Below are 13,672 nucleotides of genomic sequence, written 5' to 3' on the forward strand. Positions count from 1 at the left end.
CCTCAGACTTTGTGTCCCTCCACCGCCGCCCGAACGCTGGTCGTTCCGTTGAGCAAACAGAGCCACTAGCGCACAGGTCCCATTGTGATCCAGTAGGAGCTTCGTTCTCCCTATTGAAAGATCTTATCTGCCTTTAAATCTTTAACAAATGAGCAGCAGGCTTTTGACCGCAAGGTCATCTCATTTCCATTATGACATCATAGGCTCCCATCCCATTTTTATTATGACATCACAGGCACCCATCCCGTTTTCATTAGGATGTCATCGAAATGTCTAGTTGGGTGTTGTTGAACATGTTTATTTTAGGGCTACTGTGCATTTTAGAGACAAAGTAAGTTTGCTTTATGTCTCCAATGAATTATTTGACAACATAGGGTTTATTCCTACTGTAGGCCTACTTGAAAGCCAACACCCATAAGATAATTGAATTACTTGTATTAATTCCCATCCTCTATCTGTGAAAGCATATGATTTCAACGTCCTGACGACCTGAACTTTGACAGCATCACGTCATTCATTTCACCCCAGTTTATAAATTGGCATATTCTTCCTGTAGGAGGCGCCTTCGTGAAAACCAATGATAAATTCGTGATTGTATGGGGAGTTTCACACTGTCCTGGGGTTTGCTGTCGCAGTTGCTGCAATTCAATTTCATATTGACAAGCAACATGAAGCATATTTTCTTATTAATTTGCATCCGTTTGTTCGTTGGTTGTGGTGGTGATGTTATAAGAACAAGGAAAGGTAGGACGGACGGTCTGCAAATCTAAAGTTAAATCGTTACCTGCAACTGATGAAATGCGTCTATGATGTAGTTAAAAACAACATTTAACATTCTGAGCGTTACTATATGAATACACAACAACCGCTACTTGCGATGATATACGCTTGTGTCATTTAAAATTTTCTTGACTTTCATCATTGCAACCAACTTTTTTTCTATATTTGGCAAGTGTATACAGTGCGTGTATTTGTGTCCTATCTATAAGGTTAGTGTAGTATTCATACAGTAACTTGTTTCAGAACTTTGTTTAACTATCTTTATTCCGGTAGCGTTATATTTTGAATGATATAACCACATAACATAATTTCTGACTGCGCATACTGATTTTAATTGACGTGTGTTTTGCCAGTAGACAGTTATTCTGACAGGTTTGTCAGCCATGGATTCATTTTCTGTTTTTGAAAAACTTCTGCTTTGCTTCATATGGTAAACGCTTCAGCTCAAATAACTTCTTACCTTCCAACTTTCCCTTTTCTTTGCACCCAGTGTCTTCAGTTTTCTGTACTTTCAAAGAGAAAACATACAGTCCAGGAGACAGCTGGCATCCTTATCTGGAACCCTTTGGATTCATGTTTTGTATGCGGTGTTCCTGCACTAAGGTACTGTACCCATAGAATTAGAATACGTCATTACTCGGTTTAGTCTCATCTGTAGGTTAGCTTAATACAGTATGAAACCACAACACTGTCATATAGACTACTGTATCAAACTGTCTGAATCTGAGTGATATTGGATCGTAGGCTACTGCATGCAGAGGATTTAGGCTACACGCTATCTATAATATTGGCAGTCGCTTGAAAGGATTTTGGTGGGTGGGATTTCAAGGTATGCCTGTAAAACATGTACCGTTTCCCTCTCTTAGACAGGCCATGTGAAATGTAACACAATTAAGTGTCCTACTCTGCGGTGTGAGAACCCAGTGACTGACTCTGAGCAGTGCTGCCCTCGCTGTACAGGTAGGATCAGACATTGCCATACAATACAGCAAGAACAACATCCTGCTTTGGCACTCACGTACATTTCTTGTGCTTGCCATTATCTCCTCAGATGAGCCTAGGATTCCAGCTGGCCTGAGAGCCCCGGTGAAGTCCTGCAAGTATAATGGAACTATCTACCAACCAGGGGAGACCTTTGCCAACCACGACCTCTTCCCATCTCGCCAAGCCAGCCAGTGTGTCATGTGTACATGTTCTGTAAGTCACACTCTCTCTTTCTGTAGTTTATGGTGTTGTTCTTTTACAATGGAGGCTTTGACGTACAGCTCATTATTCTGAGAATGTAACTGTGAGTTTTTCCTCGTGTGTCATATCTGACGACTTCGATATGACCTAGCCATAATACTGGAGCTGTTAATGTAGCTACAATGCCCTGTGGTAACCAATGCCCCCCTATTCTGCAACGTCTGAAATCCCTTCTGTCTCTCCTTCACCTTTTCGTCCACTGTTGTTTTTAGAATGGAAATATCTTCTGTGCTCTGAAAACTTGCCAGCCACTGACCTGCTCCTCACCATTCTCAGTCCCAGATACCTGCTGTCTAGTGTGCAAAGGTGCTAACATTTGATTTCTTGCCACATCAGATTTGCATCATACTTTCTGTTAAAGTAAATATCAAAGTAAATAAGTATGTCTCCTGTTAATTTCTCTGTGTTTAGATGGTGGCATTAATGGGTACTCATCGGTGGAGCATAGAGGCCAACAGCTGAACCGAGGCGTTGTATGTGTTTTTCTGTTCATTTATTAATGACTCTAGTCTTCTAGAATTGTAAAACCATCATATCCCAAAAAAACGACAACTAATGTTTCATCTTCATTTGTGAGACATGCAAATCAACTTTGATGAAAACGTGTGCGGATTTGAGGGGAAATATCTGTACTGTCCATGTTCTTATCTACCTGTTACTGTATTTTAAAAGGGGGGGGGGGGGGGGGGGGTTCAACTCATTGGCATTGGGACTGCACGTGAATCTAAAATAACCCCGTAATAACTGTGTCTATTTGTGTCCGTGAATATACAAGAGGCATTCATTGGACCAGTGTGCTGGAGAGCAGCTCCAAGGGCGCTCTGTCCGTTCTACTCCATCCACAGTCAGGGGTACTCCCAGAGGCCTGAGCCTGCCCAAACTCCACTTCAAAGGTGCTGCAGAGACCACCGTGAATTTCCTGCTGCAGAAAAACCACCAGAAGGGTGAGAATTTAATGACAGCCCTACATTGATAATAGACTTATTGATAATTGTCCTATTTTCATGGCCTACAATAGGAGACCAGTTCTCTGGTCATTGAGCAGTCCATGTAATACAGTTTTCCACAATTGTTTCCACACGTTTGCTGAATCTTTGGGCCATTTTCCCAAAACACAAAACCACAAACACAAAATGCTCAACTCTACAAATCTCTAGCAAAAGCAAACACTGCATTCAAAACTGTTTTATCTCTTTCCAAAATAGTTTTTTTGCATCGAAATCATACACACACGCGTCATATGAATAGATCTGTCTACCAACCAACAACACACTGATGGGCTCAACACAAAACACTACTATGAATATCCCATCAGTAGATTTATTCCTTTTGCATTTTCAGTGTTACACTGTAGCCGGTTGTAAAAGATTGTTATAGTAATGTATACCTACTCAAATATACATAAATAAACACACACAAATGCAATACCGTCACAAAAACATTGTCACTTATTTCCAACACTTGTGTTTTGTATATAAATAACACTTTCCATACCCAACAGGAGAAAACCAGGAAAAACATTCAGTAAGATAAAGGGTTTTCTGTACAAAAATAAAAAATGAAAGTGGCTCATTCTTTCAAAACTCTAAACACAAAAACACATGCAAAATGTAAGGAAAAAGACATTAGGCTGCATCCTGCCTCCTATTTGGGTCTGGCCACAGCACCTCATCTACAGTCGTGGCCAAAAGTTTTGAGAATGACACAAATATTAATATTCACAAAGTCTGCTGCCTCAGTTTGTATGATGGCATTTTGCATATACTCCAGAATGTTATGAAGAGTGACCAGATGAATTGCAATTAATTGCAAAGTCCCTCTTTGCCATGCAAATGAACTGAATCCCCCAAAAACATTTCCACTGCATTTCAGCCCTGCCACAAAAGGACCAGCTGACATGTCAGTGATTCTATCGTTAACACAGGTGTGAGTGTTGACAAGGACAAGGCTGGAGATCACTCTGTCATGCTGATTGAGTTTGAATAACAGACTGGAAGCTTCAAAAGGAGGGTGGTGCGTGGAATCATTGTTCTTCCTCTGTCAACCATGGTTACCTGCAAGAAAACACGTGCCGTCATCATTGCTTTGCACAAAAAGGGCTTCACAGGCAAGGATATTGCTGCCTGTAAGATTGCACCTAAATCACCATTTATCGGATCATCAAGAACTTCAAGGCGAGCGGGTCAATTGTTGTGGAGGCTTCAGGGCGCCCAAGAAAGTCCAGCAAGCGCCAGGACCGTCTCCTAAAGTTGATTCAGCTGCGGGATCGGGGCACCACCTGTACAGAGCTTGCTCAGGAATGGCAGCAGGCAGGTGTGAGTGCATCTGCACGCACAGTGAGGCGAAGACTTTGAGGATGGCCTGGTGTCAAGAAGGGCAGCAAAGAAGCCACTTCTCTCCAGGAAAAACATCAGGGACAGACTGATATTATGCAAAAGGTACAGGGATTGGACTGCTGAGAACTGGGGTAAAGTCATTTTATCTGATGAATCCCCTTTCCGATTGTTTGGGGCATCCGGAAAAAAGCTTGTGCGGAGAAGACAAGGTGAGCGCTACCATCAGTCCTGTGTCATGCCAACAGTAAAGCAACCTGAGACCATTCATGTGTGGGGTTGCTTCTCAGCCAAGGGAGTGGGCTCACTCACAATTTTGCCTAAGAACACAGCCATGAATAAAGAATGGTACCAACACATCCTCCGAGAGCAACTTCTCCCAACCATCCAGGAACAGTTTGGTGACGAACAATGCCTTTTCCAGCATGATGGAGCACCTTGCCATAAGGCAAAAGTGATAACTAAGTGGCTCGGGGAACAAAACATCGATATTTTGGGTCCATGGCAGGAAACTCCCCAGACCTTAATCCCATTGAGAACTTGTGGTCAATCCTCAAGAGGTGGGTGGACAAACAAAAACCCACAAATTCTGACAAACTCCAAGCATTGATTATGCAAGACTGGGCTGCCATCAGTCAGCATGTGGCTCAGAAGTTAATTGACAGCATGCCAGGGCGGATAGCAGCGGTCTTGAAAAAGAAGGGTCAACACTGCAAGTATTGACTCTTTGCATCAACTTCATGTAATTGTCAATAAAAGCCTTTGACACTTATGAAATGCTTGTAATTATACTTCAGTATTCCATAGTAACATCTGACAAAAATATCTAAAGACACTGAAGCAGCAAACTTTGACACAAATATTAATTTCCATTCTCAACTTTTGACCACGACTGTACATCACAAGCCATGTTCTCCCTGGCTAAACAGCAGGGAAAGAATCTTCTGGAGTGACGGATCCAGCCGCCGAAAGCCCCCACATCAACTTCACCACATGCATCCTCCATTGCCTGGAGAAGAGGCATGCGTGCGAGGGGATGGCGGTCATACACATTCCATCGCCAAAAAAACTCTTCAATTGGATTTAGGAATGGGGAATATGGTGGGAGGTATAGAACAAATTGTGGGTGGGCGATGAACCAGTTGTGGACCAGTGCAGCCCGGTGGAAACTCACGTTGTCCCAAGAGACAACATAACTGGACTGCTCTGGTCCACCCCTCTGCTCGGCTGGAATGAGGATACCATGTACTGTCCAGGAATGTGATGAGAAGGGCGGTGTTGTAGGGACCAAGGTTGGCATGGTGATGGAGGATGCCTTGCTGGCTAACGGCTGCACACATGGTGATATTCCCTCCACGCTGTCCAGGGACATTCACAATGGCACGGTGGCCAATAATGTTCCGTCCCCTTCTTTTGGCTAGGTTGAAGCCAGCTTCATGAATGTAAATATAAACGTGCAGAATTGCAGCGGCATCCAGCTCCAACTCCAAGACAATATGTGACGTAGACCTGGAGCAATCAATTTGGTGAGGCACAATACACTGGATTACAGTACTGTAATGTGTCTATACAGTGCTGATATGATAGTATCAGTATATAGTACTTTCTTGTGCATATTAATAGCGCTGTTCTTTAACCCTCTGAGTTTCGCTCAAATGGCGCCCTGTAGACCTGTTTCATCCGGATTCGGTTGTGCTGTAATACGCGGCCCAATGTTGACGAGCCCACCTGGTGAATGTTATTGTATATTGTGTTGTCTGCAATTATGTGGTTCTGGATTTCTCATAGTCTAATGGTATTGTTTGCCACCACCATGTTCACAATAGCGGTCTAATGTTCTGGTGTGAACGGTGTCTTCCACCACGGGCTGGCCGTCTCTCAGTTCTGCAGAAGATCCATAAATATGATATGATTGGTTACAGTAAGCTAAAATAATCTATTTTCTTTCAATATGAAATAACATTACTGTAACATTGGCTAACAATCACTGAGTAACAAAGGCCCACTGATATGTCGGACTGCAGTATACTACAGTATACATACATGAAGAGCATAGTGTAGATGGTAGGTAATTTACCGGTTCTCATTTCTGAATGTACGGATGATGTATGCAACCGTGTAGCGGCTCAGATTGGGCTGAACTCTCTGCCCAGCCTCCCTCATACTCAACCCATGGTTGAGCACATGGTCAATCAATGTGGCCCTGATCTCATCTGAGACAACTGTCCTTCCTCATCCTCCTCTTCCTCTCCTCCTTCACTCTAGCTCTTGCTTTACCATTGACTTCCATTTTCCTCCAAAACAGGAGAGCTCATCTGTGGCCTTTTACAGTGCTAAAGCGCTGATTTCTAAGTGAACAATTCAGCAACTAGTGTTTACACCTGTGAGGAGTGGGTGTTGCCAATTAGTGTATAGAGCTTGGCATTGTGATTGGCGTTGCTTTCCAAAGGGACTAAAGAGATTTTAATTTTGAATGTTGTGCCTAATGTACAGAACTGTGTAGTGTTTTGCAAAAAGTGTGATATAGAATTGAAAACTGAGTGTAAAGCAGGAATTGTGCTTGCAATTTTGCAGACTTGGTTATTAAGGGATTTGGTACATGAGTTTCAGGTTTCTGTGATTTGCGTTTCAAGTTCCAATTTTAGTGCGTAAACAATTGGGGAAAACAATATAACCCTTACAGCTGTGTGATTGTAATAATATTTAATACAAGAATATATATGTTTTTTTTTTTCTCTCAGCGTGTCAATACAGCAGCAAGACCTACTCTCATGGTGATGTGTGGCACCCGGTCCTGGGGAAGGTCCTGGAGTGCATACTGTGTACCTGTAAGGATGGCATACAGGACTGCAAACGCCTCGCATGTCCCAGCCAGTATCCATGCCAACATCCCATGAAAACCGAGGGGAAGTGCTGCAAGATTTGTCCAGGTAGTTATGAACAATTATTTGAACCATAGGTTTTGACAAGACAAGTAATCTCTCTGTTTCTTGCCCCTAGAACTTAAAGCTGAGAGCAACAGGACTGACTGTTACATGAACATGAATCTTGGACCTGACAATAACAACCTCTCGGTGTACAAAGTTAGGCCATCGTCAAAGGATCAGACCGAGGACACGGTTAGGATAATTGCTATCGAAAGTCAAGGGACTGCTGAAGTTGAAGTGCAAGTATGGAAGACTGTAGGAGGTAACTATGAGGGGGGAGTATTAGAGGGCACTAGCATGGCAGTGTTAATAACAAAGTTACAGCTGTGGTTTACCTTACTATTTGGAATATCACCCATTTTTTTTGTATTTTCACTTTTCTCAGGAGTTTTACAATTAATGGAAACTGGGGAAGTTCTGAAGAAAGATCTCCTAGATAATCCAGATAACTACACCTTACTGGCAACATTAGATGAAGGTGAGTTTATCCTATGTTTTCCGGTAATTAAAAGTAGAATAGTCCTCTAGTTATAAATCTTGTAATCCTTTTAGTTTCTTTTAAGTAGAGCTTTTCTTTGCCAATGTGAATAGTTGGGCAATACAGCTCAAACCATTTCTAGACATAAGGTCATAGACTAGACATATTGTAGACCAAAGGAAATTGAATTTCATTTCACCAGATTAAAAAACAACTGTTTGTCTCTTTGTCAGTGGCCATCTTGTTTCCTGCTGGGGGGAGTTGTAATGGGTTTGTATGCTTTTTGTCTGCTGTTGGATAGCAACGCGTCTTTGTTCTTTTTACACAGAGACTTGGAAAAGATTCAAGGAGGAAGAAGACAATCAGAAGAGATTTCCCAATCCCAGGACCTGTGAGGATGGGATCAGGGAGGTAGTGAGGTTCTTGTACCCAGACCAGCTGTGCTCATCTTAACTTTCATTCTCTGTCTTTGAAGTTACATATTCACTACTGAGGACATCAGTGGAAAATGCACAGCATTCATATCTATTTCATTAAGCATGAAGCAGAGGATTGCTTATTGGTTAGAGAATAACGAGCTTTTGTTTCTTTTTAAATGTCAACATAACTCATAACAATGTGATGTCCCATATTCTCAGTAACAACATTGTTGGTAGCATTTTGGTAGTAGAAGAAACAAAAGTAGGGGAGAAAATACTTTAAATTCATTGCAGTTATATCTCATTTTTGTTTTATGGCATGCTGAAATACAGTAAATCTGGTATTATGTAAAAATACAGGTGTACATGTATATATTAGAAAAATACTGCCAACTGGCCATAGCATGTTTTTATAGAGTAGACTATTTTTACAATCACTTTACTGTTCTGCTAAATACTGTTGTTTGAAACTACATGCCTTTTCAGAATGTACCAAGAAATATTAATCAACATATTTATTGTAAATACAAATATGTTAACATATGTAATTTTGGCAGAGCGTATAACATTGGTTTGTTTGATATGTTTGTTTGTACATTATGTATACATTTGAGTGTGTACTGGAAGGTCCTTGCCTTGCTTTAGCTCATTGAGCTATACACTAGTGATTTCTGCAGAAAATGTGGGTTTGTTACCTAATCATTGTTATTGCCCTGAAAAAGTGTTTGTATGTATTTTTTCATGAGAGTGGTTACATTGGTTTGGTGAAACCACTTTCCATTATGTTCTCTGATATATTTGTCATTATGCTAGGTCAGTTTTCTACAGGCGGATTTTCCATATGTTTCTGTGCGATTTCAGTACTTGATGTACGTCTTTCCCGTTTGCACAGTTGCAAGGCGTTCTTGCACGTAACGACGAGGCTAAAAGTGATATTGTTGAGCTCTACCTGAGGCAAGAATTCCAGCGCAAGACAGGCTGTTGTTTCTCCTTGGAATATCCTCCAGTGAACACAGTCGACCAGGAGGATTGCGCCTGTAATTTGGATTTGTTCTCCGGTGTTAAAGTTTGTTTTCTCAAGGGCTGTAATGGCCTAACGGGGATGAGCGCAACAATAGAGCTCTGTTCATTTGATTTGATATAAATGTAGGTCAGGAGTTGGAAGGACACCAACATTTTCCAATAAAGAGAACTGAAGAAGAAGAGATGTCTCCAGGAGGAATAATATTGAAAAATAAGAATAATATTGATGGAGGCCCCAGTCTTTTGAAAAAGAGGTGTAGAGCACAACTGTAACAGGATTGTCAAATAGTTAGACATAATTTGATTATTTGCAGGATGTATAATCTACCAAAACCAAGAACAATAAACCCTTGGTCTTTAAAAATTGAGGTTATTATTGGTGTTTTTTCTACCACATCAAATAACTATTATGACAAGTTACTGAGAAAGTATGTCATTACTGTTCTACACACATTGAGAAGCTGGCTTATGATCACATCATCTGAAGTCCATGTTTGCCTTTGAGTTGCCCTGTGAACAGCTTGTCAACAGGCTTGTTTAGGTCAACAGGTGTAAAAAAAAAAATTTAAAAGCCCCATTGTCCCTGTGCTATATTCGTTGCAGTAGACTAGCCGTACACAGAGTCCTGTCGATATGGGAGCAGTGCACCGACTTGTGACTAATATCCCTCCTCTGTGAATTTCAACAGTCCACTCTCTCCCGTCACAGCCACAATGACTCATTGTGTTGGCCTCACACATTGCGCCAGACAGTGCTGCACATCTCTCACTAAAGGCCTGACAAAATATTTTGAAACAGAAGACCCTCAGTTGTAGACCTTAATAGTTTCACAATGAAGCTGTGATTTATTTCTGCTGGCTGTTGGACTTGACAGTTCCTGGCAATATATTTTTTGGAGAGGTTCAAGGTGGTCCTCCTCAATGAAGAAGGTAGATGTGTCCCTTTCAGCTTCTCCATTATAAACCTGTCCCCGTTATAAACCTTTCTCCATTATAAACCCTTCTCCATTACAAACCTTTCTCCATTATAAACCCTTCTCCATTATAAACCCTTCTCCATTATAAACCCTTCTCCATTATACACCCTTCTCCATTATAAACCCTTCTCCATTATACACCCTTCTCCATTATAAACCCTTCTCCATTGTAAACACAGCTTATTTCTCTTCCAACTTGATATGTTATTAGTATTTGCTATATGCCAGATTGTAATGTTATATTTTGATAAAGTAACTTAATCCTGGAAAATAACGCAAAGTCCAGCATCTCTCATTGTGGCAGTTAGTGGACAGGGTGGTGGAGCTGACAATTTTAGCACATTTTCACCTAAAGATTATATATTATATTGCCGGTGGAAAATCTTGAAACTTTGAGCATTTATGTGGTCTGTTCATTTTTTGAGTGGACGTTTCAAATTCCCTCTAAGTAGCATTTGGCCAATTCAGCTATGCATGATTAGTTTTGGCTCAGGCAGTAGTAACAGCTGGGGGCAGTTAGTGGGTATAAATCAGCTAGTGGGGTCAGCTCTCTGTAGGAGCAAGTCTAGTCAACCCTGCTGCTGCCCATCGTTAGAGAATATGTCAGACCAGGGAATTCTCCCAGAGCTGAAGAAAACCTCACTGGATGTCAAGTAAATGAAAGGTTAGAATCGGAAGTAAGAATAGTTACTGTGCTCACTACAATACTACTATTATATCTGCCTTTAGAAATATTCTCTTTGGTGTTTTATTGAAAAGTGTCTCAACATGTGAGTAGCAACAATATATGATTGTACGCTAGATAGCTACAGTATATAGGCCTACTGTACGTGCCCACGTCTTACTATCCTAAATGTAGCCATTTCCTGTGGATAACGGGCTACAGCGAGCTGTTAGTTGCAGTAGATGGAGGCAGGTGAGGTGAGCAAACAAAAGAAATGTCAACAATATCTGCCCCTAGGCTGCGACACCAGATGGTGCCTCACAGATACAGTGTTAGTGAGGAACTGAGGCAGGCAGTCTTTTGATTCAAAGCTAGCCAAATTGTGTCCAGTTAATTCATTCTGATAGGTGTGTTTGCTTTCATAGCTGGTTAAGGTGTTCAAGAGAACCCCTGAGTTTATGCTTCATCAAAATACTTCCGAAATCTATTGAGGGCACTGTTTTTTACACCCTTCCCCTCTCCTTAATTAAGTTGGCCCCGATCATTTCAGCTGAGGATCAGGGCCGTGCCAAGAAAATATGGACAACACTGGGATTCATGTCATAAACACTTCAGTCATTACACCCTCTTTCCTGAACCCCACTGTTAGAGGTTCACGTTTTTAAACACATGCTTGTAATGGACGCATGACTGACAGACCAAGACCACATTTCAGAAGAATGACTGTTGTTCAAGGGTTTAGGAAAAATGGAGCACAACTTTACAGTTATGGAGGCATCTATTTAAAACATGGTCAGACCACTCAATCACTCTCCCTATGATTACATACTAAGTGTACTACAGTTTCCAAGTACTGTATACTTGTGCAAAAAAAGACTATGATGAATGGGGACAATCTTGAATGAACTCATTTGGCACATTGATTAATGAGTGTTAGTGAGGCAATTAGCTGCCTGGCCTCAGAGCCAAATGTACTGTTTCAGCCTCCACACACAGTAGTATTCTCCAACAACTGTTAGGTCTCAATGTATGAGCCCCCCCAAACAGTTGTATCCAAACATCTCTCAGGCTTGATTACAACGATTATGCCAGATGTGGAGAGACTGGCGCACACAGATACACTGAAATGGACCCGAGGATATAAATTCCTGAAGATCCTCCGAATCCTCAATGCCTTCATCAACAATGTGTCTTTTGGACAGAGAGCAGAGAGGTTCTCTCTTGCCAGATTCTATTAAATCACCAAGTCCTAAGAGCACGCGTAAAAAAAAAAAAACTGGTTTCAATTAATTATTTACTGTTGAAGAGTTTTTCTAAAGAGAAAGAATGGGATAATAAAAGTAAATGACCAGTGAATGTTTATTTGCATTAAAAGTTGTTAGTTGACGTTGACTTGAACAAGAACTTAAAATAGAAATAAAACCCCCAAAAAAAATTCTCAAGTGCTTGGCTGTAAGCAATTCACAGCTTCGTGTTTCTCTAAGATCTGGAATCAGAGAGAGAAATCTGTTAAGTAAATAATTTGTTACTGTCAATACGTGCCTTTGCAATTGAATCACTAGTATCAAGAAGTTGAGCAGTGACTATGCTAGTAGTAAAATGTGTGCTGTATTTGTATAGTGTAGTATGTCTTCATAATGTAGACATACTTGTATATTACAGCATGCTTTACCTTGGGATAACTTCATACTTATGGTTTTCTGCCAGGCCTAAAAATAAACATAAATATCATATGAAACAGTCTTTTATACACAAAAACAAACAGGAGGGCAATTAACCATCTAATAACCTCCAGATGTCCTCTGTAAATAATTCGATTTCATGTATTTAAACATACAGGACCGCAACATACAGGTAGCTGCCAAAATAAAGGAAACACCAACATACAGTGTCTTAATAGGGCGTTGGGCCACCACGAGCCAGAACAGCTTCAATGCACCTTGGTATAGATTCTACAAGTGTCTGAAACTCTATTGGATGCCATTCTTCCACTAGAAATGCCATCATTTGGTGTTTTTTGTTGATAGTGGTAGAAAACGCTGTCTCAGGTGCCGCTCCAGAATCTCCCATAAATTTTCAATTGACTTGAGTTTTGGTGACTGAGACGGCCATGGCATATGTTTTACATTGTTTTCATACTTATCAAACCATTCAGTGACCACTTGAGCCCTGTGGATGGGGGCATTGTCATCCTATGGGGGCATAGCCATGGTAGCCAAAATAATGGCCTGCCCAGCATTTTTATACATGACCCTAAGCATGATGGGAGGTTCATTACTTAATTAACTCAGGAACCACACCTGTGTGGAAGCACCTGCTTTCAATATACTTTGTATCCCTCATTTACTCAAGTGTTTCCATTATTTTGGCAATTACCTGTATTTATTCTTTGTACGCATGACATCTATCATAGATGTATTTCTACAGGCAAGTGATTTTTAATCATCTTGCCCCTGTAAGAATGAAGTCCACACTTTTAACACTTTTTTTACTCCAACATTTGCAGGTAAATTACCATGACATCTTTTCTTCGGATTTCATCATGCATTTCTGCTTGTTAGAGTATTAATGTATGTTCGGTTTTTGTATGTGAGCATTGACAGAGATACTTGTAATGAAGACTGGAGAAGGAATTTGCAGGGCCCATTGGTTTACCACAGACAACATCATATTTAATTTATTCAGAGACTAGCACGAAATCAAGTGCCCAAGGCCTGTTAGAATATAATAATGTGGAATCACTTGATATATTTTTTTAAATGCCTATTGATTTATTCCACCTGGGCTTAAAAGTGCATTCCACATCTGCCTAGCTGGAGTATAATTG

General features: G+C 40.9%; 1 protein-coding gene across 1 annotated transcript; it reads left to right on the forward strand.

The window, feature by feature from the left end:
* Window positions 1-577: 577 nt before the first annotated feature.
* On the forward strand, window positions 578-9,562 carry LOC120057269 (chordin-like protein 2). Its single transcript, XM_039005821.1, has 11 exons — window positions 578-744; window positions 1,271-1,383; window positions 1,647-1,740; window positions 1,832-1,977; window positions 2,238-2,331; window positions 2,437-2,498; window positions 2,801-2,969; window positions 7,100-7,288; window positions 7,359-7,547; window positions 7,671-7,763; window positions 8,092-9,562. Exons 1-11 carry the CDS (start codon window positions 597-599, stop codon window positions 8,214-8,216), a joined length of 1,422 nt encoding a protein of 473 aa, XP_038861749.1. The 5' UTR covers window positions 578-596; the 3' UTR covers window positions 8,217-9,562.
* The last annotated feature ends 4,110 nt before the right edge of the window (window positions 9,563-13,672 follow it).

The sequence above is a fragment of the Salvelinus namaycush genome, chromosome 12 (genome assembly GCF_016432855.1).
Source record: "Salvelinus namaycush isolate Seneca chromosome 12, SaNama_1.0, whole genome shotgun sequence".
In the NCBI taxonomy this organism is placed as follows: Eukaryota; Metazoa; Chordata; class Actinopteri; order Salmoniformes; family Salmonidae; genus Salvelinus; species Salvelinus namaycush.